The sequence below is a fragment of the Talpa europaea genome, assembly GCF_964194135.1.
Source record: "Talpa europaea genome assembly, chromosome: 15".
NCBI classification, from domain to species: Eukaryota; Metazoa; Chordata; class Mammalia; order Eulipotyphla; family Talpidae; genus Talpa; species Talpa europaea.
In genome coordinates this window covers 210,208-235,271 of record NC_140083.1, presented here as the reverse complement: position 1 = coordinate 235,271, position 25,064 = coordinate 210,208, and the positions used below count along the sequence as shown (strand labels likewise).

Below are 25,064 nucleotides of genomic sequence, written 5' to 3'. Positions count from 1 at the left end.
CGTCCCCTCCCCCCCCCCCAAGGACAGAACTTGCACTTTCCTCAAGAGCGTCTTTCTCAAGACCCATCTCAAGCGCGATTGTGTGTCAGGACACACGACAGTTGTCAGCAAATTCATGAAGACTGAATCAGAGCAAGTATCTTCCTTGGTCCCAGTGTTATAAAAGTAAAAGTCAGCCACAGAAAGAAAACTGGGAGGGTCCTTGCCGGTGGCGCAAGGGGTTGAGCACCTCGCTATGGGGCAATCCGCAGCCTCTGCAGGGCAAGTTCCGTCCCAGGGAGCGGCCCACAGGGCGCGGCAGACCTCTCCTGTCTCCCCGCGGCTCCCCTCAGCAGTGGGTTTCGGTCCGTCTGCCTGCTCTGCTCCCCGCTCTGGCTCTGGGGAGTCCTCTCACCACCACCCCCCGCCCCCCCGCATCTCTGGTGTGTGCCCCAGCTCTTGTGTGCATAAACAAATAAATCTTCAAAAAAAAAAAAAAAGAAAGAAAACTGGGAAACCTCAAGCACAAACTGCACGCACTGGAGCAGCTGTGGCGTCGCCGCGGGGGGTGGGGGGATGTGCTGGGGGGCGGAGGGGCACACGTGGCCCCAAGGGGACTGACAGCGATCTGGGCTCATGTTGAGATAGAGGAAAACCCTCAGAGACAGCTTCACCTTGCACCTAGAGGAACTTAAAGAGAAAAACAAGTGAAACCAAAAGGAGAAGGAAGGAATGAATGTAAATCATCATGGGGCCTCCCTGGGGGTGCAGGGGTTAGTCTCAGTGCTATGGCGCTCTCAGCCTTGGGCCTGAGTCCACTCCCAGCCAGGGAGTGACCCACAGGGCACAGCACACCCCTTCTGTGTCCCTGCTGCCCCCTCAGCAGTGTGTCTCAGTGAATCCACCTGTTCTGCTCCCCACTCTGTCTCTGGGGAGTCCTCTCACCCTGCACCTCTGGCCTGCACCCAGCTCTTGAAGCATAAATAAATCTTTAAAAAAATCGTCAAGGGCCTCCCCGGGGGCGCAGCGGTTGAGCGCTGGGCTGTGAAGCTGTCCGCAGCCTCTGCAGCGCCGGTTCCATCCCCGGCCGCCGGCGAGGGTCCCCCATGGCGCGCAGACCTCTCCTGCCGCCCGCTGCTCCCCTCAGCAGTGTCCTTCGGTCCCTCTGCCTGCTCTGCTCCCCGCTCTGGCTCTGGGGAATCCTCTCGCCCTCCCGCGCTTCTGACTGTGCCCGGTGCTGGTATAAATAAGTAAACCTTTAAAAAAAGAATCGTCGTGGGAATGAGGGAAACGGAAACCAGAGGGCAGCAGGAGAGGTCAGTGAGGCGGGCGTTGGCTCTGAAATACAAGCAGCGACGAGGCTGCGCACGCGGAGCGGGCACTGAGGGAGAGGGCGCTCTTGGAGCAGGCCCTCGCCCACAGCCGGAATGAGGAAGGAGTGCCAGGGGCACCGCAGAGTGTGCCGGGGCGCTGGAGGCCAGGGAACTGCAGCGTCTGGAGGAGAAGACACTGGCGAGTCTCTGGCTGGCAGGACCGGACCAGGGAGATGAGACCCGGACACAGCAGGTCAGCGAGAAAAACCACAGCAGCCGAGGGCCAGATGGCTGTGCGCGCTGTCTCCGGGCCCTCAGGGAAGCACAGATGCTTTTCTCCTCACTGCAAAAAATGGAAGAAGAGGGAGCACCCCCAGATGCCACCCCGCGCCCCCGGGCTGGCTCCCACCGCGCACAGCGCCAGGGACACGCCCTCCCGGAGCCCGGTGGGTCGCTGCCCCGCAGGCCTCTCTTCGGACCCGGTGGGATTCATCCGGGAGGCAGGGGTGGCTCCCGCGTGCAGATCCACTCCTGGGGAGAGGCCAGAGGGGAGACGGGGACCACGAGGACGTTTCCTTCAGAAAGCTTTGCTGGGGGGAGGGGCCGAGGAAAAAATCAAAACGGTGTGCTGTGAACAGAGACTGGGGGTGCGCGGTAGGGGGCCCGGGGCGGAGCAGGGCTTGTGGGGGGGGCAGGGGCAGGGCAGGGGCTGGGGTGGGGCTGGGGCCAGGCTGGGCAAGGGCTGGGCAGGGCCGGGGCTCGGGCCTGGGGTCTCCCCGGCCTCTCCTGTCCTCCGGGCTGCGTCTGGCTCACCCTGCGTCGGAGTTTGTGGGCCGCACGCCTGTGTCACGGGCCTGATGCCTGCTGGGTCGGCCCCCAGTCCTCGGCCGTCCTGCCGAGTCCGCTGACTCTGACCCGTTTCCAGGCTGGGCCGCCTGGGTTCCCCGCCTTGGGGTTCACGCCTTGCGCCCTCGCCTCCCTGCTGGTTTCTAACTGGGCCCCCAGACAGTGAGTGTCTTGTCTTGTGGACGCCGGCCTGGTTCGGGCTGTGGCTGCGCCGGGTCTGGCTCTGGGTCTTCCTTTCAGCTTCGCGTGGGGCCGGCTTCCTCTGGGAGGAGGAGCGGCCGCGAGTCTGGGGTCGGAAAACCAGGCCTTCCGCGTTACCCTGTTGTAAAGTCGCCGCGCCTTGTTTTCTCTTGACCAGAAGCAAAAGTATCAAAACCAGTGTTTTTTTTAAAAATAAAAGCACAGGCTGGACCTCCCTGGTGGCATGGGGTGGAGGCTCTGCACCTGATGCTGTGGCAGCCTCTGCAGCACGAGCTCTTGTGACGAGCGCTTGTGTGCGTAAGTGAAATGCATCTTTAAAAAATAGATAGGGCCTCCCCGGGGGCGCAGCGGGTTGAGCGCAGCGCTGTGGAGCTGTCCGCAGCCTCTGCAGCGCGGGTTCGATTCCCGGCCGACAAGGAAGATACCCACACGGCGCAGCAGACCTCTCCTGTCTCCCCGCTGCTCCCCTCGGCAGTGGATTTCGGTCCGTCTGCCTGTTCTGCTCCCCGCTCTGGCTCTGGTGAATCCCCTCACTCCGCCGAACCTCTGGCCTGTACCCCAGCTCATGTATAAAAATAAATCTTAAAAAAAATAAAAATAAATAAAAGTACAAGGTGTCCAGAGAAGCAGTGTCCACATGGGACAGCAGAGGGGGCTGCTGCTGGTGGACACACAGGAGGTTCCGGTGCAGCCGGAGGTGGGAGGGCTGGAGCTGGGGGGCCGGAGCAGGGGCCGGAGGAGTTTCCCCAGGGAAGCCGGCGGTGGAGCCAGAGGCCAGGTGCTCAGCCGCTGGGGGGCCGAGGGCTGAGATGAGTGCCGTGGGGGGCGTGGGGTGCCTGCCCCCCAAGCGGACAAGTGCCTCACTCCCCCAGCACCCCCGTGGGCCCCCACTCAGAGTGGACACGCTCAGGCCGGCCTGTGAGATGCCCCCTGCTCTGAACCACGCGGGAGGTGCTGGAGACCAAGCTGGAATTGTTCAGCCTGGACGTCCGGCCACGAAAAGCTTGCGGTCCTGGAGGCCCGACGGTCCCTGACCTACTAGCGGCTTCGCCAGCTTGCTGGGTTTCGCGTGAACGTCCAGACGCACACGCAGGCCCAGCCTGACGCCAGCGCTCCGCCGGCATTTCCGTCTGCCCTTGTCCTCCACACCGTTACACTTTGGCTCTTGCTTTTTGCTGGAGCATTTTGAAAGCAACCCAGAAGTCACCCACGGCGACGTCCGCTCCTGGCAGGGGAGGGCGCGCCGTCACGTGGCAGCGCCGGGCCAGAGCCCCATCCCCAGCTCTGTCGCCCACCCTCGGAGCCCCGCAGCTCCAGAAACCCCTTCTTCAGAGGACTTCTTGTGATCTGACCGGACGAGGCCAGGGGCTGCACTTGCTAGCGGTGTCCCTGTCTCCTGCGCTCTGGGCCCGCTCTGCTGACCCCCGCGCAGAAGCCTGGGCCCCCAAGGTTTAAGCCAAGGCTGTCATGGAAACACAGCGTGACCCTCCGGCCTGTGCTGCCCGTGATCGCCCGTGGGCGTGACCACCCGTCAGCGCCATCCCCTGACCTCTGTCCTGGGGGGGGCACCGGCTTTGCAGAACAAGCAAGAAGGGGGTTAGTTCCTCGGTTCCAAGACTTCCTGATAATGTGGATACTTAGTAAAACGCTAATTTTCCTTTTCCTTTTCCTTTTCCTTCCACCTCGGTGAGCCGACTGTACCCGGCAGAGCTTAACGCAGGGCTCTTCGTCTTTTTAGGTAGAGAGACATAAGTCTCCGCTGAGCGAGAGAAAAGTCTTGACGTTTCCCCTTCTCCAAGAAGAAACCCACATGTTCTTAGATTTTGCCTGACGACGACCCTGAGATAAGAAGCTCCCTAAGGTAAGAAACTTCCCTTCTGATTCAGCCTCTTGTGTGGCTCACGCAAGCCCCTTGGCTGGACCCGGCCATCCCCACGCAGCTGGGCCCCAGGCCGCCTTCCTGCGCTGTGTGCGGGGCTCAGCTGGTCTCTGCAGCCAGCCTGGCTGCCACGCCTGGGGGCCAGTGGCGAGGACGGGGTAGGGGCCCCGGCATGCAGACCGCTTGCGCTCGTGTTGCCACACATGAGCCCAGGGTCAGCGTGGAGCACCAGCTGCTGAGTGTCAAATAAAGCCACACAGCTGTCAACAAGTAAAGAGATGCGGGGCCTACCTGGGGGCACAGGGGTCATTCTCTGTGCCATGACGCTGTTGGCAGCCACCACGGCCGGAGTCCATCCCCAGCCAGGGAGTGACCCACAGGGCAAAGCAGACCCCTCCTGTCACCCTGCTGCTCCCCTCAGATCCGCTTGTTCTGCTGCCCACTCTCTCTGGGGAGTCCTCTCACCCCCCCCCCCACCTCTGGCCTGCACCCCAGCTCTTGCATGCACAAGTAAATACAGTAAATCTACAAACTGTTAAAGAAGAGCCGCTCTTTTCCTGGACGTCTGTTCCAGTAAGTAGAAACACTGCGGCTTTGTGCATGGCCTCAAGCCTGCTGCCCACGGCCTGCTCTCCCGTGTCTCTTGGCTCCCCCCAGGCCTCTCCGTCATCCACGCCGCTTCTTCCTTACGTCCCCTGCACCCGTCCCGGCCACCTGGGTGGGCGGCGTCCAGTGGGCTCACGCGGGGCTTGGGCGGTGGCTTCCCGGCACTCGTCAGGCCCTGGAGCTTCCTGCCTGTCTGCCTTGCTGGTGGTTGTGTCGGGAAAGGGTTTCCCGTTTCTCCAAATCACCCCACCACCGTGTTAACTTTGCTAACTTACGTAAACGCACGTGTCCGTGAAGGACGGGTGGGCAGGCCGGAGGAGGAGGGCAGGCCGGCGGGGCGCACGCCCACGGCAGAGATGGAGCCTCGGCGGTGGTGGGCGCTGGCGAGGGTCTCAACGAGACACCTGCGCTGTCAGGTCTGATGGGGCACGTCGTCGAGACACGAAATCCTAGATAGGCGCCCGCAGGGCGACCATCCCCAGCACGTGAAGTCGAAACGTAATGGAATCAACTCACGCTGGAGCCCGCAGCCTCTCGTCCGGGACGGGCCAGGCACACCCCATGGGCAAGCCCCGGCGCCACCCGAGCCCTGGGGACCCAGCTCTGGGCGCCCACAGCCTTCATGGCAACCCGCCCCGTGGCGTCCCTGAAGCCCCAGACTCGCGAGCTCCTGGCTGGCAGCGAGCTTTGGAGAAGGGCAGGGCCTGGAGCCCCTGGCTGGCGGCACCTGCCACTCCCACTGGGCTGGGTGGGCTCTGAGCTTGGAAGGGAGAAGCGCATGGACCTGCCCTGGGGTCGGACAGAGGCTTGGTCTTGGCACAGCAAAGGCAGGGATTTTTTTTTTTTAAGATTTGTTATTTATTATTTATGCAATAAATAATAAGAGTACAGACCAGAGGCGCGGGAGGGTAAGAGGATTCACCAGAGACAGGGCGGGGAGCAGAACAGGTGGATCCACCGAAATCCACTGCTGAGGGGGCATCGGGGAGATGGGAGAGGTCCGCTGCGCCCTGGGGGTCACTCCATGGCCGGGGTCTCACTTGTGGCTGCGCGAGCTCAACAGCACTGAGACTCACCTTGCGCCCCAGGGGGCCCGGGCAGAGCTCTTGGACAGTCCCCGGTGAAGGTTCCGCTTCGTGCTTCAAGTGACCTGTGCGTCAAAAGAAAAATAAAGGAAATTGAAAATATCTTTAATTCAATGCAAATGAAAACCCCGACCTCCGTGATGGAGGGACGCGTGGCGGGCAACGCGCGGGGTCAGACAAGGGCCACCCAGCTGTGGTCTCTCTCGCAGCTCCGCGCCGGCACCATGTTCTGGAAGTTTGACTTGAACACCACGTCCCACGTGGACAAGCTGCTGGACAAGGAGGGCGTGACGCTGCGGGAGCTGATGGACGAGGACGACATCCTGCAGGAGTGCAAGGCCCAGAACCGCAGGCTGTTGGACTTCCTGTGCCGGCCGCAGTGTATGGAGGAGCTGGTGAGCCTGGTCACCCGGGACCCGCCCCTGGACATGGAAGAGAAGGTCCGCTTCAAGTATGTACGAGGCCGTGACCTGGCCGGGCGCCGTCCTGGCCGAGGCCGGCTGCGCTGTGTGCTGTGGGTGACACTGCGCCGGCCGGGCTCTCTGGGGAGGGGCGTCCCCGCCTGGGCTCCAAGGGCTCTGGGTAGTGGTGGGCCGTTGGCCAAGGGGGGCCTCTCCAGTCCCTGCGGGGCGGCTGTTGGGCGGCGTCCCCTCCGCCTGCCAGCTGTGAAAGGGTCTCCGTTTTTAAATGGTTGAAAAAAATCAGCCGGGCGGGGCTGCCCGAGACCGGGGCTGGACATGGTGTCCTGCTGGGCAGGGGGCACTCCGTGGCCAGTGTGGCACTCTGTGGCTTGGGCCTTGGCCGGGGGAGCCGCGCAGGTCTGCGTGTGGGGGTGCCCAGCCCCGGCTGTACCGGGCAGCGCCAGGCAACGCCCCGGCCCCCTCTGCTGTTCCTGCGCTGTGAAGAGCCTCTGAGCGGGTCTTGCCCTTCGTCCTCTGACTCTCACAGTCTCGAGGTCTCGCTGCCTTGGGGGCGCCTGGGGCTGCCCGGCACCAGGGCCTTCTTGTGGGCGTCGCTGAGGCCCGCAGAGCCAGGTGCCTGTCCTGCCTGGCCCTGTGCAGCAGCCCTCCGTGCCTGACCCAGTGTCCAGGCCTCACCCGTGGGGCCCGGGGAGCTGCTGTCCCTCGGGCGGGGCCGCCCTCACCGGACCTGCTCCCAGGAGGCCGCGCGCCGGTGTCTCCCTGGCCGTGCGCCTGGCCTCACCTCTGCCGCCGGCCCTCACCCTCAGGTACCCCAGCACGGCCTGCGAGCTTCTGACGTGCGACGTGCCGCAGATCAACGACAGGCTGGGGGGGGACGAGGCCCTGCTGGCCCTGCTCTATGGCTTCCTGGACCACGAGCCGCCCCTCAACCCCCTGCTGGCCAGCTTCTTCAGCAAGACCGCCGGCACCCTCATCGCGAGGAAGACAGAGCAGGTAGGGCTGGGCCGGGCCGTGTCTGGGGCCGGGCAGCCTGGAGTGTGAACACTGCGGGACCCACGGGGACGGTGGCCTCCAGGGAGCTGCCGCACCGGCCCCGCTCCTGCTGCCTGTCCACCTGGGTGGTGGGTGTCTGTGTGTCCAGCGCGTGCTCTCCCAGAGCAAGTAGAAGGAGGCACCTAGCGCTGGGCTCTGTCCAGCTTCAAGCGCGGCCGTGGCCCCACCCCTTTGCCCTCCTCCTGGCATCCGCGGCCCGGGTGGAGGTGCCCACACTGCCCCGGCGCCAGTGCAGCCGGCCTGTCCCTCTCACTGACCACCTTAGACATGCCAGGCATCACGTCATCTTCTGTAAATAGCTCAGCATGTGTCTCCAGGACGTGAGGCCTTTCTTCTTTCAAACACGCTGTAGACTAGAGGGACGCGGCTGGCAGGGCAAGTCACCCAGGCAAGGCTGGCCTGCGCCTCCCTGACGCAGGTGTTCTCCTCTGGGGAGCTGGCCGGCTCCCCCAGACAGTGTTGCGGCTCCCCCTACAGGGCTGTGGCTGAGCCTCGCATGGCTAGGCCCGAGGGTGTCCACTTACCTCTTTGTTGGGCCTGACAGTGTAAAGAGGCGTGGCCAGGCCTATACTGGGCTGGACCAGGCCCTTAGGAGCAGGGGAGCCCCCTGGGGTGGCGGCCAGGGTGCTGTAGGCAGCAGAGGCCCGAAGACCTTTCCTGGGGTGGAGGCCGTGTGGCCCCACAATGTCCTGCAGTCTGACCGTCTGCTCTGCTGCCCAGGCATTTCCTGAGTCTCCCTGCCTACGTCACACCCCTCTGTCCCCTGCCCCACCAGGCCGCACCCAGAACGGGTCTTCCTGTTGACAGACACGCAGCCGCTTCTGTGGAATTCACACAAGACAGAAACACAGAAAGCAGCGTCTCCACACCCTGGCGGCCGCAGCCACAGCCAGGCTTTCCAGCAGACAAGCTCTGCACGCCTGGTGGCTCCCACACGATGGCCCCGCACTCTGAATACTGCACCCGGCGCTTTTCTTTAGTAATAACCCCCCCTCTGGCTCAACCTGCCCCATCTCCGGCAGATGGCATCCCTGGCGCCTCTGCCCCGTGGTGTTGGTCGCTGGGAGCTGCCTGGCCCCTGGCAGGCTGGGCTCAGCGTGTGTTCCCGTGTGGCCCTGAGGGGCGCCTCTCCACAAGGGCACACCTCACCCTCTGGTAGCCAGAGGATGGTGTGACCAGCACCTGTCTCTGCACGGCTGCAGCAGTCACTGGTGGTCAATGGTTTGGTTTCTTTGCACCCTTTATTCAGCCCCGACCCAGATTATTTTGGAACAAATCTAGATGTCGTGTCCTTTTACACACAGATGCTGCCATAGGATGAGGACCCTCCCAGGCACCATCACCCTTCGTGTTTGTGGTGGGTGTGTTGTGGTCTCTGGGCACTGACCTGGCCGGGGACAGTTAGTTTATGCTTTTGGTTGTTGCTGGTCAAGCTGCCCGGAACGTTTGTGTGTGGCCGTCTGTTTGAATTGTTGCAGCTGAAGAAGTTTCTTGTCTCGACATACAGTTGGGTCGTGTGTTTTTAGTAGTTGTCGAGCTGCCTGTGATTACATATTTAGGCCATTTACATTTAGTGTGAATATTGATACGTCAGGGCTTTGCCTGCTATTTCATGTCCCTGCTGGTGTTCATTTCTGTTTTCTTTTCCTTGTCTCCTGGGGGTTACACGATAATTGAAATACTCGATCTTGGTTTGTCTGGCATGTTATTTGGTGTCTCTGTGTAGGTTTTTAGTGGTAACTCTGGGGGTTATGCCGTGGCCAGTCATAAGGAGGGCCAGCATGTGGTCAGTGTGAGTGGACGGGAGACCTGGGTGATGCGGGTGATGCTGCTTCTCCAGGCCCCCGTGGGCCCATCTCCCTGCTGTGGCCGAGCTGCGACACACAGGCGCTCGCCTTCCCAGATGTTCCTGGTGATATCTTTGGCCCATTTCTTTTAACTGCCTTTTCTTTTTTGGCTCATAGGAGTTTTCTGTCTTTCATGGAAGCAAGTCCTTGTGGGTTTTCTGTTGCCGACCTCTTTTTCACTCTGACTTGCTGTTTGCTCCTTTGTCACTGTCTTGGTGACGTCGTTCCATGAACAGAAGTTCTGATTCTCTGTAACCCGATTCATATTTCTTTTTATTTCTGGTGATTGGATTTTTCATATTAAGACAACTTTGCCTCCTGAAGTCGTGAGCAGACCCCACTGTGTCCTCTCCTGGGCACTTTATCTTTTTTTTTTTTTTTATAGAGGCATGTTTTTTTTTTTATTTATTTATTTATTATATTTGTTTGTTTGTTTGTTTTATACATGCACTGGGTACAGTCAGAAGCGCGGGAGGGTGAGAGAACTCGCCAGAGCGGGGAGCAGAGCAGGCAGAGGGACTGAAGTACACTGCTGAGGGGAGCAGCGGGCGGCAGGAGAGGTCTGCGCACCATGTGGGATCCTCCTCCGGTGGCCGGGGAGCAGCCGGGGATCGAACCGGCACCGCAGAGGCTGCAGGCAGCTTCGCAACCCAGCGCTCAACCGCTGCGCCACCGGGGAGGCCCTATCTTTTTTTTTTAAAGATTTATTTATGCATACAATTGCCGGGGTACAGGCCAGAGATGCGGGGGGTGAGAGGATCCACCAGAGCCAGAGCGGGGAACAGAACAGGCAGACTGACCGAAATCCACTGCTGAGGGGAGCAGCGGGCGAGACAGGAGAGGTCTGCCCCGCCATATGGGTAGCTCCCCCGCTGGCCGGGAATTGAACTCGTGCTGCAGAGGCTGTGGATTGCTTCATAGGTTGTGTCCTAACCCTTGCGCCACCGGGAAGCCCCACTTTATCTTTTCTACCTGACGTATTTCTATCGACAAGGCTCCTGGAATTGATACGTGTAAACAGTGTAGGGGTGAAGTTTTCACCTCAGCATGGAGACCCCGCTGACCCGACACTGCCCCGCCGGCCGCAGGCATCTGTGGGGCTCTCCACCCCTGCATGTGCCCAGCGCAGCCTCCCAGCTGTTGAGGATCACGGCCTAATTGTTTTGTGAATCTTACTGTTCTTCGCCTTCTACGCTACTTGAAGCTGAGCAAACTCTGAATAAGTCAGTTTCCACTTGTCTGTCCCCAGAAGGAAAACAAAGCAACTGACCTCAGGGCCGGGCTGGGCCGTGGCCCTAGGCTTGTCACAGAGATTTTCCTGGACGCTGCTACGGCCAGCTTGTGCCCCGAGCGCAGGAGCAGCCCCCCGGCGGGTGTCGGCCGGCCCCGGGGAGCCGTGTGCTCGGCGCTGCCAGCTGGTGTTCTGTTGTTCCTGTGCGAGGCTGCGTCCACTGGGGTCGCTGAGCGCGGGGCCGCGACCCCTGCCTGCACGTGATGCCCTCTGTCCCTCCTGGGGCCCCTGCAGCGCTCTCACCCGGAGGAGGGGTTTGCTTTATTTCTAGTTCCTTTCACGTGTGCGCCGCAAGTGACCATCGGCATCGGTCAGATCTGAGTTGCACTCACGACTCCCCCGTTCTCGTCCTGGGGGAGTCCTGCTGGGGGGCTGGCCTGCGCGGGGAGGGGGCCCCGGTGGGCTGATGGGCTTCTGGCCCCGCAGGCATTGGCGCCTGCACTGGGCCGGGCCCCGGGAGGGCGTGAGGCCAGGCTGCCCTTCTCCAAGTGTTGGGCAGAGCTCCGCATCCACGTGTGAGGGCTGGGGCTTCCGGGGGCTTTTGACTCTTGACTTTGTCTTTTTTTTTTTTTTTTTTTTTTTTTTTAAGATTTATTTATTTATTTATACAAGCACGGGGTACAGTCAGAAGCGCGGGAGGGTGAGAGAATTCACCAGAGCCAGAGCGGGGAGCAGAGCAGGCAGAAGGACCGAAGGACACTGCTGAGGGGAGCAGCGGGCGGCAGGAGAGGTCTGCGCGCCATGCGGGACCCTCCTCCGGGGGCCGGGGAGCAGCCGGGGATCGAACCGGCGCCGCAGAGGCCGCGGGCAGCTTCGCAACCCAGCGCTCAACCGCTGCGCCACTGGGGAAGCCCGACTCTTTGTCTCTTTCGATGCTCTAGAACGAGTCACGCCCTTCCCTGCACGTCAGTCTTGGGGAGACTTGAGACCTTTTTCTAGATTCACTAGGTCGGCACCAAGCTGCCCGCAGCAGCCCCGAGAGGGTCAGCGCTCGCTAGTCTTTCTCCCCAGGAACCTCCTTCGTCTCTTCAAAAGTGAAGCGGGTGCTGCCCGCCCCACAGCCCTGGGGTCAGGCGCCCCGGCCCGGCTCACCGCGTGCCTTGCAGGTGGTGGCCTTCCTGAGGAAGAGGGGCCAGTTCGTGGGGCTGGTGCTACGGCACCTGGGCACCTCGGCGCTCATGGACCTGCTGCTGCGCCTGGTCAGCTGCGCCGAGCCCTCGGGGCTGCGGCGGGAGGTCCTGCAGGTGAGTGTCCTCCCGCGCTGCAGCTGCCGCTCGGCTGCCCAGGAAGGCCTGGCTGGCGGGGCCCAGGGACATGCTGGCTCAGGGGAGTGGGGGCGGGCCCGGCGCCAAGGCCTTCCCGGGAAGGGCGGGCTGCGACGGGACGGCTTCCTGGCATGGCCCCGGGCATCAAGGGGCAGCCCCGCCCTCGGGTCATCAGTTCCGCTCGCCACGCGGCCGCCCCTCAGAGCTGGACAGACAGTGCCGCCCCCAGGCACTGGCGGTCAGTGGTGCCTGAGCCGCTGACCACAGCCCTTCTAAGTGGTGGCCCCCGGGGCGGGGGTCCCCCAGGGCAGGGGTGCCGCTGGCTCTTCTGGCGTGCAGGGCTGGCGACCCCAGCCTTGTGGCCTGGGGCCTGCGCTCAGCCCCCTCTCCCTGCAGTGGCTGGATGAGGAGAAGACGGTGCAGAGGCTGGTGGAGCTGGTCCACCCGAGCCAGGACGAGGACGTGAGTAGCCACTGTCCGCCAGCCACACACCCTCCCGCCAAGCTCACACTCAGGAGCGGTTGTTTTTACTAAAACACCACGCGCGAGTGATGGAAACTCAAGCAGTCAGTGCCCTCGGGGCCTGTGGCCGAGAAACAGTTGCCCCAGACCCAACGGGTCCAGCACGTGCTCACCAGGCCCCGGGGTCACCTCGGCCACGCACTCGGGGTCCCGTGGCCAGGCCCAGGCTCAGCTCTGGCGGGGAGCTTCGCTGGCGGGGGGGTGGGGGATGGGGGTGGGAGGGTGGCCCCCAGCGCAGAGGCCGCGCCCACCCCCGCAGGCCTGCCCTCCTGTCTGCCCGGCGCTGCGGCCGGTGTCCCCAAGTGCTGGTGCAGTGGTTCCCGCAGGCTCGTGCCTCACGGAGGGGCCCTGGTGCCTGCCCCAGCGCGGGCGCAGGCTCGGCCTCCACCAGCAGCCGTGGGGGGCTCTCGCCAACCGCCCGCCCTGCCTCCCTCGGCGGAGGACACCGGGCCCGGGGGTGGCCTGTGGCTCTGGCCTGAGGTCCGCCCTGTCCTCACAGAGGCTGTCCAATGCGTCCCAGACGCTGTGCGACATCGTGCGGCTGGGCCGGGAGCAGGGCTGCCAGACCCAGGAGGCCCCGGAGCCCGACCCGCTCCTCGCTGCGCTGCAGTCGTGAGTCGGGCGTGGGGCAGCCGGGTGGGCGTGGGAGGGCACGAGGGGCCCCTGGCCGGGCTCTGGGGGCGCTGACCCTGCCTCTCGCAGGCAGGACTGCGTGGAGCAGCTGCTGAAGAACATGTTCGACGGTCAGCAGACGGAGAGCTGCCTGGTCAGTGGGACGCAGGTGCTCCTGACCTTGCTGGACACCAGGCGGGTCGGGTGGGTGTCTCAGGGCGGGGTGGGGTGGGGGTGGGGGTGGCACGGGGGGGGGGTGGGAGCGGGGGCCCTGCAGGCAGGATAGGCCGCCCTGGCTGTGCTGGCCCGAGTGGGAGGCCTGGGCCGAGCTGGGCTTGTGACCGGGCTTTCATCACCAAGTAGCGGCCGCTGCGGCCGGGGAGAAGCCGGGTGTGTGAGCCCTTGGGCCTTGGCCATCGGGGCTCAGGCCCGTGTGCGGGGCGCGTGGGCAGGCCCCTCCCGGGCGACTGTGGCCCCTGGTTCTCCGACCAAGAAACGGCAAAAAATTGGCCAACCCGGCGGGCAGGCGCCGCCCTCTCTCCCTGTCCCACGGTGTTAGCTTATGGCCTGAAACTGGACTCTGGCCAGCCCGGCTCTGCTGACCGGCAGGACGGCACCTTCTTCCGCGTGACCCTGACGCCCGCTCCCTGCTGCTGCGGTGTCTGTGACCCCCAAGGTTTTCCTCTGGGGGCCCCCCGTGCCTTCCTTGACTGGGCAAGGGCTCATGTGAAGGTCTCGGACCCGGGCTTCAAACAGCCGCAGGGGCCGCCCTCCCGCCGCCGCTTTGGTGGCCCCCGCTGCTCGTCCCCACGGGCCCGCCACTTTGAATGACCTCGGACTCCAGCCCGAGGCCGGCGTGCGGCCCGTGTGTGCCTGGCGCGGGGCGGCGGGCAGGGAGCACAGAGGTGCCCCTGCGCCAGTGCCAGCGGCCGCCCTCCGGGGCAGAGCAGGGCCGCGGGGGAGAGAGCTGGCGGGTGGGCGCGAGCCACGTGCCGTCTGCTGCCCCGCAGGGCCGAGGGCCTGGCGGACTCCTTTTCTCAGGGACTGGACCGGCTGGGCACCGTCAGCACCGGCGTCCTGCAGGGCATCGAGCCGCGGCTGAAGGACTTCCACCAACTCCTGCTCAACCCGCCCAAGGTAGAGGCCCCGGTGTGGGCCGCAGGGCCAGAGCCTCTGCCCAGTGTCCCTCTCTTAAGGGAGGCCTGGGGTGGACCTCTGGCAGCTCCCCTACAACCTTTTTGCCTTCTGGGGCAGGCTGTCCTCTCGCCTGGCTCACTGCAGCCTGGTCTTGGAGTCCCCTCCTGCCCACGCGCCTGCCCTGGGCCTTGCTCAGCTCAGCTGCTCCAGGCCCGGGTCATGCTGAGAAGATGAGGTGCATGATGCCCACTTACCACTGCCCAGCGCCCCCGGATGCCCACTCACCACTCTTTAGAACCCCCAGACAGTGGTCACCAGTGCCCCCAGATGCCCCAGCTTTTGGCAGCCCTGCCCTGCCCTCGCTGCCCACGCCACTGCCCTCCCAGCGTCCACCTCGGTCAACAGCCTGGGTGGTTGCTCTCCCCCTGAGTAAGCGTCCCGAAGGTAGGGGGTTCTGGAACATCCTGTCGGTGAGAAAGTGGCTGTGTGGGGTGTCAGGAGATGCCCGAGTCCAGCCTGGCAGGCCGCCTGGTCATCTGTCCCCCGTGGGCGTCCAGGCTGCCTGTGGTCAGGTTGAGAGTCTTGGCAGGAGCTTCTGGTCTTGGACACGCCCATGGCCCCTGCAGTGGGCCCCTCGCCCGTCCACTGTCATGAGGTCCTGCAGAGGGTCCGGCTGAGCCCACACTGCAGGCCGCCCGCCCACCCCGGCCCCTGCGCTGCGGAGCCAGTGGAGGCCACACTGGCCACCAGGCCCTGACTGGCAGCGCCTCTGTGTTTGCAGAAAGCGGCGATCCTGACCACCATCGGCGTGCTGGAGGAGCCACTGGGCAGCGCCCGCCTGCACTGTGCACGCCTGGTGGCCGCGCTGCTGCACACCAACACGCCCAGCATCAACCAGGAGCTGTGCCGGCTCAACACCATGGGCCTGCTGCTGGTGAGCGCCGGAGGGCGGGGGGGCTGCTGCTGGTGAGCTCTAGGGGGCCTGCTGCCGGGGGCGGGGGCGCCGGAGCAAGCTGCTATGGCCCTCAGACCTTCTAGCGGGCCTGGCCGGCAAGAGCCAGCACTGGGGCTCGGCCCAGCCTCGTGGCTGCCTCGGAGGCACCCAGGCACCGCCCTGACTGCACCCCGAGGGTGCAGGGGAGCAGGTCCTCTCCCCCTCCTCTCTTCACACACTGTTCTCCCCCCACCCCCACACGCGGCCTTCATGCGGATGCTGCCAGCACGGCCGGGCCCCCCGCTCTGGCAGCAGCTCGAGAGCCCGTGTGGCCAGCGCCGGTCTCCAGGGCGTCTTTACTTAACTGAACAGAAGCTGCCCCGAGGCAGTGTCCCCCGCCCAGCGCTGGCCACCCCTTCCGTCTCTGGTGTCACGGCCTTGGCCTGCCCCCCCGCCCCCCAGCGGCGTCCCTGTGCTGTGCGCTGCGCCCGCCTGCTCCTGGGCCGGCAGACCCCACCGTGCGGTGGACGCCTGACCCCACCGGCGTGGACACGGCTCTCGCCATGGCCGCCCTGCCCTGGCCTCTTGGTTCTCTGGGGCACTGGAGCCCGACTGCTCTGCCCCGGGCGGAGGCGGCGCCTCTTCAAGCTGCAGCCGGTTCCGAGTGCCCGTCCCACTGCCCCCGCAGCCCCTGCTCGCGCCTGGGGGTCCTCGCCATGTGAGCCTTGGAGCGCTGTGGCTCCCGTTCACCGGCCTCTCTCCACTGCTTGTCCACGGTGTCACCTTCCAGAACTCGCCACCGCAGGACGCTGCTTGTCCTTCCACGAGCCTGCAGGGTGGCCCCGGGCCTGGCGTCCAGTCTGCCCGGGCCCCCTCTGGGCGCCCCTTCCCCATGGAGCGGTGAGCCCCTGCCGGGCGCCCCTCAGCCAGGGCTCGCGGCCCGCGCAGGGCGTCTGTGTCTGTCTCCCCCGGGCTGTGCCGAGTCCGTGACTTTGTAGTGAGCTTTGGAGCCAGAAGGTGTGATGCCTGCAGACCTGCTGTTCTTTTTAAAGATTCTTTTGTCTTTTGGGGGATCGGTCCCCTAAGAGTATTGTTTCTAAAAACAATACCATTGGGATTTTTTAAATGTATTTTTTATAAGTAAACTTTATTTTTATTTATTTATTTAAAGATTTATTTATTAATGCACACAAGAGCTGGGGTACAGGCCAGAGATGCAGGGGTGAGCGGATTCCCCAGAGACAGAGCGGGGAGCAGAGCAGGCAGAGTGACTGAGACACACTGCTGAGGGGACAGCAGGAGGCACGAGAGGTCTGCTGCGCCCTGTGGGAATCTCCCCGGCCGGCCGGGGATCCAACTCGAGCTGCAGAGGCTGTGGGCAGCTTCACAGGGCTGTGCTTAACCCCTGCACCTCCAGGGAGGCCCCCACTGGGGTTCTGGTAGAAGTTGCATTGACTGTCTGAGTCGCCTGGGCAGGCTACTCCTCATAGAGTTCCGCTTTCTACCCACGAGCACAGGCCGTCTTCCGCTGACCAGCTCTTCTGTAACGTCAGCGGCGTTGAGTTTTCAGAGTACAAACCTCCCACCTCTTAGGTTTAATGCGTTCTTAAGTGTGTTGTTCTTTTGGATGCTCGTGTAAGTGGAATTGTTGGTCTTCCCGACGTCTTTCTGGCCTGGTCCTGGTCGCTGTGTGGACAGAGGACTGGTGTTTGTGTGTCGATGCGCACCTGGAGCTTGCCGAGGGGGTGCCTCCGCTCTGCCGGGCCACAGGAGGGCCTCAGCGTTGTCTGCTGATAGGATGGTGTCGCCAGTGAAGACGGATGATTTTACTCTTCTCCCTTCTTCTTCTTCTTCTTTTTTTTTTTTTTAAAGATTTATTTATTTATGTATGTATGTATGTATACCAGCACTGGGCACAGTCAGAAGCGCGGGAGGGTGAGAGGATTCACCAGAGCCAGAACGGAGAGCAGAGCAGGCCATGTGGGACCCTCACCCGGCGGCCGGGGACCCAACCGGTGCCACAGAAGCTGCGGGCAGCTTCGCAACCCAGCGCTCAACCGCTGCGCCACCGGGGAGGCCCCCTTCTTTTTTTTTTTAAGATTTATTTATTTATGCAAGAACTGGGGCACAGGCCAGATTCACGGGAGGGTGAGAGGGTTCCCCAGAGCCAGAGCGGGGAGCAGAGCAGGCAGAAGGACCGAAGGACACTGCTGAGGGGAGCCGCGGGCGGCAGGAGGGGTCTGCGCGCCATGGGGGACCCTCGCTGGCCGGCCGGGATCGAACCGACGCTGCAGAGGCTGCGGCAGCTTCACAGCACGGCACTCGACCACCTGCACCACCAGGGGAGGCCCCCTTTTCCCTTCTGATGTGGATTCCTTTTCTTCATTTTCCTGCCTGATGGCTCGGCCAGGACTTAGCGCCACCCCACGTCGAGTGGAACTGCTGGGCGCGGGCACTGCCCTGCCCCTGCCTGGCCCGGGGAAGCAGCCACTTGCCGCTGAGTGGCCGTCTTGGCTGTGGCGTTGGCTGTGGGCTGGTCACAGCTGCCTCCATCCTGTTGAGGAGGCGTCCTTCTGTTCCTAGCTGTTTTCAGGAAACCGTGTTCAGTGTTGTCAGATGTTCCTTCAGCACCGTTCCATGCCGTGGCGTGGCCTGCCCTGGGCAGTGGCGTCTTGTATCGGCTGATGTTGCCGCGTCGAGCCAGCCTTGCGTTCTGGAAATAATTCCTGCTGGATCGCCAGCCCTCTCGGTGCGCCGCTGGATTTGGAGTGTATTTTGCTGAGGGTTTTGTGTCGCTGTTCGCACGGAAGATCGGTGCTCTTGACCAGACGGGTTGGAAGGCGGCTTTCCTCGTGGCGACGCCCCCGACGCCGGTGTGAGGAAGTGCTGGCCTCAGTGGCCGGGTCAGGGGTGTCCCGCTTCAGTTCCTGTGAGCGTCTGGAAGGCTCAGTGCTGCGGGCGCGTGGAATGTGTGCCGGTGTGGGCTCTGGTCTGGGCCTTTCTGTGGTGGGAGGCGGGACTGACTGGGCCGGCGTGAAGCCACCTCCAAGGTCTCCCAAGGCCTCCCCGCCGTAGGGCTGGAGCCCAGGTTTGGGCTGTGTTTTGTGGGGGGAAGTACCAAATCATACCCCTGACAGCCTGCACCTGGCGGGCCGGCCCCATGCCCACCTGCTGTGCTGGCCTCGGGGCTGCTGTGGCCTGGGCTGTGGGCAGCTGCGAGGTGGTGGGGCGAGCCTGTCACCCTCCCTGCTGGGGCCTCCCGACCGGCTCAGGGGTCAGGCGGGGGCAGCCTGCCATGTGCAGAGGCTGTAGGGAGGGGACAGCCCTCACCTGGCCACGTGAGTGTCCAGGGGAGCGGCCTCCATGCCCCCCATTTGTGGCTCAGCACACATGCCGTAGCAAGGCCAGAGTCAGAGAGGAAGGTCACCCCTGTGCGCCGGGTATGTGGGTGCAGCTCAAGGGCGTCTACAAGGGGGTGAGGCCGGGGAAGACAGGCCGACAGAGCCTCAGGAAAGGGCCCTCGAGCCGAGGAGCTGAGCTCCTGACCCAAGGACGGAGGTGACGCACGGGCCGGCGGCTGGACGCGGGCCCGGCTCTCCCACCCCCGCCCAGGCCAGCCCGTGGAGCCTGCTCGCCCGGGCGCTGCTGGAGTTGCTGGGCCAAGGCTCTTTGCTCCTGCTTTCTCAGGACTTGTTTTTCAAGTACACCTGGAACAACTTCCTGCACTTCCAAGTGGAGCTGTGCATCGCTGCCATCCTGTCCCACGCGCCCCGCGAGGACCGAGTGGAAGCCAGGGGGCCCGAGAGCGTGACGGGGCCTCTGCCTGAGCCCGGGGGCCTCGAGGCGCCCCCACCCGCTCCTGCTGGCTGCCCCGAGAACATGATGGTCACCCATGTAAGTCCAGCTGGGGGCCCATGTGCCTTGCGGCTCCCACCCCCCCACCTGTGGACATGGCCGTTGTGCTGCTCGCCAGTGGCCGCTCGGCTGGGCCTGGGGCATGGGATGTGGCCACCCTGAGGCCTACGGAGGGGACGGCACGGCCAGACCCGCGCTCGCCGGGCCCACAGGGTGAGCGGGTAGAGGGCGAGGGAGGCCCCGGGAGGCGCGGGGCAGAGGACATGCATCAGAGTCTCATGGAAAGCTCTGGGGGTACTGACCTGTCGAAAACAGTGTGCTGACCTGTGGGTGGCAGACCCTGTGCTCCCCCCGGGGTCACCCCAGAGCCGGGGTCCCACTGTGTCCCAAGCAGCCAGCAGGTGCCCGGCAGAGGCTTAGTGCGGGTGGAGGCGGGTGCATCAGTGGAGATGGGTCCCGCCTGGGCGGGGGCCGGGGCTGGGAGCCGGGGCCGGGCTGCCTGCCGGGGCATCTCCGTCGAGGCCGCGCTGGATGGGACCCTGGAGCGGGCGGGCAGCTGGAGGCGTGGGCTGGGGCCAGGCCGGGGAAGCAGCCTGGGCAGACGAGGGCCGGCGGGGCTGGGGCTGGAGGTGAGGTGGGGCCGGCAGGGGCTGGTCCTCTCCTGGGGCCTCCGGTGATGTCCTCCTGGGGCCCTGGGGTGCCGCGCCCAGGGCTGTCCCCAGCACCTGCATCCCCTCCCCCAGCTCTTCCAGCAGTGCTGCTTAGTCCAGAGGATCCTGGAGGCCTGGGAGGCCAACGACCACACACAGTAAGCGGCTCGGGGTGGCTGGGACACTGACCGATCAGGGCTCAGGGCTGCCCCAGGAGGTCTGGCTGCCGGACGGTCCTGCCCCTGGAGAGAGGCTGTGACTGCCTGGTCAGACGGGGCCGTGTCCAGGCGAGGGCCTCCTTGGCCGTCCGCGGCAGGACCCGCACCGATGTCTGCGCCCCGGCCGCTGCTCTTTGCCGGCCCCTGGCCCTGCTGCTCCGGGGCCCGCTGGCGGGGGCCCTGTGGGGAGGGGCGGGGCGGCCTGCGGTGCCCAGAGGCCCTGGCCCCGTGGCTCTCCGCCACGCCCCCCACCTCCTGGCCCATGCCATGCGGCCCTGGGGGCCCCGCGCAGTGCTGGGGAGCAGGATGGAGGGAGAAAGAGCAAAATCCCTGAACTCCTCAAAATCACCCTCCCAAAAATAGGAATCTGGAAAAAGCAATTAAAAGACTATTCAAAAGACACTCGTTGATGCTTTCAAAAGGGAATTTGCTAGAGAAATGAAAACGACAGCCTGGGCCACGTCACACAGGAAGCCTAAGCCAGGAGCAGCCTCACCGCACAGGCCAGGCCCCCAGGGGCCGCTGCCCCTCGCCGGGCAGCCTGTGTGACCGCGTGGCCCTGCCCGCCGGCCGGGCTACAGGCAGGAGGAGCCACGGCAGTCCCCGGGGGGCTGGGGCAGCTCCTGGGCGGCGGCGTCCTCCCGGGGAGCTACTGGCCGTCTCCGCCCCGGGGCCCTGGAGGGGCCGTGGCCACACCTGGTTCCGGACATGCCTCTGGCTGGCGCGCGTCCCTCGCCAGGCCGCGGGGCTGCAGGAGCCCGTGTGCGTGCAGCTGATGGAATCGAGAGGACACCCCCGAGGCCGCGGCACAGCCGTCGGGGCAGGTGGCGGCCGAGGCGTCTGCCCTCCCCCCGGCCTTCGCGCTCCGGCCTGCTGGGCTCCAGCTCTCGGCTGGGGATTTGGGTCCCTGGGGTCTCGGTGCTCCGCCCAGGGTGCTGAGCGGTGCTGCGGGCACGGGCGCTCGGTCTGTGCGGACTAGTTGGTGGTGAGAGGGCCAGACGGCCAGCTCACAGGCGGCTTCGCCCCAGGCCAGGCTGGTGGAGGGACGGGGCCCTTGGGGACACTGTGGGGGCCAGGCGACAGCGCGACCGCCTGGCCGCGGCCCCACGCTGCTGTACGCTCACAGGGCAGCCGGCGGCATGAGGCGTGGAAACATGGGCCACCTCACTCGCATCGCCAACGCTGTGGCCCAGAACCTGGAGAGGGGGCCCGCGCAGACCCCCACCAGTGAGGCCATCCGAGGTGAGCCCTGTCCGCGGTCACCCTCCTGCCGGGCGGGGCTGGGGGTGCCCAGAGGAGGAGCAAGGGGTGGACTCGGAGGTGGCTGGGGGTTGCCTGCAGCCCCGAGGGCTGGGTTGGTGACTGCTCAGCGGTCAGGACTGGGGGACTTGGGCAGGGGCTGTCTGCCCCAGCTTTTCCTGGGGGCCTGAGGCCCGGGTGAGGTGGGCGCCTGTGGGAGGGGCCGGGTGCTGGCAGGAGCGAGCCAGCTGGCCTGGTGGGTCCACGGGCAGGAGAGCCGTCCTGCAGCTGCACCCGAGTGGGACTTGGGCCCTGCCTGGGCAAGGGGCCGGGGCCACTGTGCACACGGTCAGCTCGGCTGTGCTGCTGGCATGGCTTGGGGGTGAGGCCCTGCGGCCTCCTGGGCTTGGTTGCCGCCTCCGGTGCCCTCAGCTGGGGGCCCCGGGGACCCAAGGGCAGGTTTGAGCCGAGGGCCTCCGGCCGCTCTGCGAGGACAGGAGAGCCGTTCTGGCCCCGGGGCCTCGGCCAGTCGGGCCTGGGGTGTGTCCTGCCCGGGACGAGGGTCTGCGGGGCAGAGGCCGGAGCCAAGACGGGGTGCCCGGGCTGGTGAACTCCCGGGGCCGGGGAGCCGGCCCGCCGATCTGCCCAGGGACGCGGCCCGGCCGGCGGCGGCTACTGGCACATTGTCCAGCGCCCTCCTGCCCTCCGCGCCGGCTCACCAGGCGCCCCCCGCAGGGCTCCCCGAGGACTGCCGCGGGCGCTGGGAGAGCTTCGTGGAGGAGACGCTGACCGAGACCAACCGCAGGAACGCCGTGGACCTGGTGAGCGCGGGCGGGGCCGCAGGCCGCGCTGCCCCTTCCGCGCCGGCTCGGCGCCAGCAGCCCCCGCGGGCTCCCGGGCGGGCAGGCGGCGGCGGTCCCGGCCGCGGGGCTCACGCGCGCCGACTCTGGCCGTTTCAGGTCAGCACCCACCACCTGCACCCCTCGAGTGAGGATGAGGACATGGAGGGCGTGTTCCCTAACGAGCTGTCCCTTCAGCAGGTGCGTGTGGGCCGCGCTGCGGCCGCGCCCTCCAGGCCGTGCGGAGGCCCCGGGGCCTCCAGGAGCGTCTCCCGGCCGCCGGGGCCGGCCGCCCCGCTCGCCGTTCACGGGGGCCCCCCGGCCCCCCGCACTGGACAGCACCCCCGGGGCTCGGTGGCAAGCGTGGAGGTTAACTAGGCTGCCCGGCCGGAGCCGCGGGCGCGGGCCGGTGCCGGGCCTCGGGTCTGAGCCGCCCGCGGCCGCGTCTCTCCCAGGCGTTCTCCGAGTACCAGGTCCAGCAGATGGCCGCCGCCTTCGTGGACCAGTTCGGCTTCAACGACGAGGAGTTCGCGGACCAGGACGACAGCGTCAAGTGAGCCCGCAGCCGCGCCCGGCAGCCCCGGCCCGCCCCGCGCCCCGGCCCGCGCCCGAGGGGACAGGCTGGGGGCGCCCAGGCCGGCGCTGAGGCGGCCTCGTTCCCGCAGCGCCCCGTTTGACAGGATCGCGGAGATCAACTTCCGCACGGACGCCGACGAGGACAGCGTGAGTGTCCCGGGCCGCGGGGGGGCGGGCGGGGGGCCGGCCGGGCCGCCCGCCCGAGCGCCACGTTGTCCCTCCCCAGCCCAGCGCCGCCCTGTTCGAGGCCTGCTGCGGCGACCGCATCCAGCCCTTCGACGACGACGAGGACGACATCTGGGAGGACAAGGACACGCCCCGCGCCGCCCGCGCGCCGGCCAGAGCCAGGTGCGCGCCGAGGCCCCGCCCCGCCCCGCAGAGGCCCCGCCCCGCCCCGCCCGCCGAGGCCCCGCCCACACCGTCGAGGCCCCGCCCCGCCGAGGCCCCGCCCCGCCGAGGCCCCGCCCCTGAGCGCCGCGCGTCTCCGCAGGTTTGGGGGTGTCCCGGTCTCTGAGAGCGGCTCCAAGAACGGCCGGGAGGGGAGGGGGAGCGCGGAGGCGGACGCTCCCGGCCGGAAGGACGGGCCCCGCGCGGAGAGCGGCTCGGAAGGTACCCGGGCGGGCCGGGGGGCGCGGGGTGGGGCGGGCCGGGGGGCGCGGGGGGGGGGCGGGCCGGGGGGGGCGGGGGGGGCGCGCGGGGGGCGCGCGGGGGCGGGGGGCCGGGGCCGTGACCGCGCTCTCCCCGCAGGCGCCGCCTGGACGGCCTCGGAGGAGCCGGCAGGGCCCCCGGCGGCGGCCCCGGGCGCGGCCCCCGCGGAGACGGGCTGGGCCGCCTTCCCCGACCTGCAGCCCTTCTGCTGGTGAGGCGGGCGGGGGGGGCGCCCCCGGGGCGCCGGGCCGGGGCTCAGCTTCCCCCTCGTCCGCAGCGCCGAGTCGGGGCCCCGGTGCAGCTCCCCGGTGGACGCAGGCAGCGCCGACCCGCGGGCCGGCCCGGAGCCGGGCGCAGCGCGCGCGCGTGAGTGGGGCGGCCGGGGTCCCGGGCGGGCGGGCCGGGGGGCGCCGGGGCCGAGGGGCGCGCCCGGGAGGGCCCGGGACCCCGGCCGCCGGCCCCGCCCCTCACGCCGCGTCTTGCAGGCGGCCGCGGCCCCCCGAGCGCCTGGAGCGCGGGGGTCCCCGGGAAGGCGCCCTCCGCGCCCGCGGCCTCCGGCGGCGGCGACGGCCCTGAGCGGACGGCGGCTGCGGCCCCCGAGGCCGGCGGCGCGGGACCCGGCCGGGAGGCTCCGCCGCTGCCCGCGGCGGCCCCGAGGTGCGCGGGGCGGGCGGGCCCGGGGGCCGCGGGGACCCGCGGGGCAGGCGCGGGAGGCGGGGGGCCCTTGTCCAGAGCGGCCCCGCGGGCGCGGGGTTGGGGGGCTCCAGCGGGAGGCGCGCGCCGCTCGGCAGCACTGGGAGGCGTGATGGGGCCGCGGGCCGGCGTCCGCCGCGAACCCCGCCCGCGCCCCCCGGCCCGGGGACCCCGCCCGCGCGCTGCCCCTGCCCCTGCGGGGCCGCTCCTTCCCCCGCACCCCTAAACCTTGCGCCGCGGAGCGCGCGGCCGTGACGCCACCACGTGCCCCCACAGGGCGCCCGCGGACGCGACCTCCCCGGGGCCCGCCGCGCCCCCCAGCCCCGCCGGCGCCTCCCCGCGGCCCGCCGCGCGCCCCAGCCCCGCCGGCGCCTCGCCGGGGCCCGCGGCCGAGGACAGGTGAGCGGCCGGCCCGGGGCGGGGGGCGCCGGGCGACCCCGCCGGCCTCTCCCCGCAGGAAGCCGGGGGCCCCGCCCGCCGCCCGCCGCGGCCCGGCCCGAGGGAGGCAGCGGCCGCCGAGCTACCTGGTGATGCAATTTGTCTTTAATTTAATTTAATTTAAAAATAAATGCTGCATTGGTGACGCTGGCAGTGGACGCGCGCGCCCGGCCCGGCGGGCACAGCAATAAGGCGCCCTCCGGCGGGGCGGCTGCACCCCCGACTGCCTTAAAGACCCCGCCCGGCGCCCCCACCCGGGCCGGCCGGCGGCGGGGCGCCGTCGGGAAGGGCGGGGCTGCGGGGCCGGGGGTGCGGGGTTACTTCGAGTTTTTAATGTTCCGATATCTGACAGGGCACCCCGAACCCCAACTCCAAATAAAAGCCGTGTTCTTCTTACTGCCGCGCCTCTGTGCTGTTCCCCGCCTGGCCGGGGGCCCCAGGCTGGCCCGCGCGGCCCCCGTGGGTCGGGGCTCCCCCAGATCCACCGGCGGGGCCTCCGGGCGCCCGTCCCCACCCGCGGGCGCTCGGGCTGCTCAGGCCCCGGCCGTGGGGGGGGCCCAGGGGGGCCCGAGGGAAGGGACCGGTGCAGCGCGTCACCAGCAGCCCGGGGCGCCCCCGCACTCCCCACCCCCCTCCCAGCGGCCTCCCCTGGGAACCCCGCCCCCTCCAACTCCCCGGACCAGGGACCGGCGTGTCCACCGCCCCCCCCCCCCCCCGTCCCACCCCCCGCGCCCCCTCCGCAGCGCCCCTCCGCAGCCCGCCCGCCCGCCGGCCGCCCCGCCCGGGCTTCCCGGGGACGCGCGAGGCAGGCGCAGCTCGCTCGGTCTCTCCGCTCTTTATAGACTCTGGTCTGGGGACAGGGGCCGGCGGGCCGGGGCGGCGGGGGCGGGGCCGGGGCTATGTACAGGCCACCCCG

General features: G+C 67.0%; 1 protein-coding gene across 1 annotated transcript; it reads left to right on the top strand.

Moving 5' to 3' along the window:
• Nucleotides 1-6,133: 6,133 nt before the first annotated feature.
• On the top strand, nucleotides 6,134-23,823 carry PPP6R2 (protein phosphatase 6 regulatory subunit 2; the record flags this gene model as incomplete). The annotated part of the gene is made up of 19 exons (XM_084254859.1): nucleotides 6,134-6,360; nucleotides 7,138-7,324; nucleotides 11,629-11,766; nucleotides 12,184-12,249; nucleotides 12,809-12,921; nucleotides 13,012-13,125; nucleotides 13,932-14,058; nucleotides 14,840-14,992; nucleotides 18,680-18,886; nucleotides 19,591-19,655; nucleotides 20,842-20,957; nucleotides 21,690-21,775; nucleotides 21,914-21,994; nucleotides 22,249-22,346; nucleotides 22,459-22,516; nucleotides 22,596-22,717; nucleotides 22,860-22,978; nucleotides 23,117-23,228; nucleotides 23,295-23,823. The coding sequence occupies 19 exons, from the start codon at nucleotides 6,134-6,136 to the stop codon at nucleotides 23,821-23,823; spliced, it is 2,718 nt and encodes a 905-aa protein (XP_084110985.1).
• Between the last annotated feature and the right edge of the window lie 1,241 nt (nucleotides 23,824-25,064).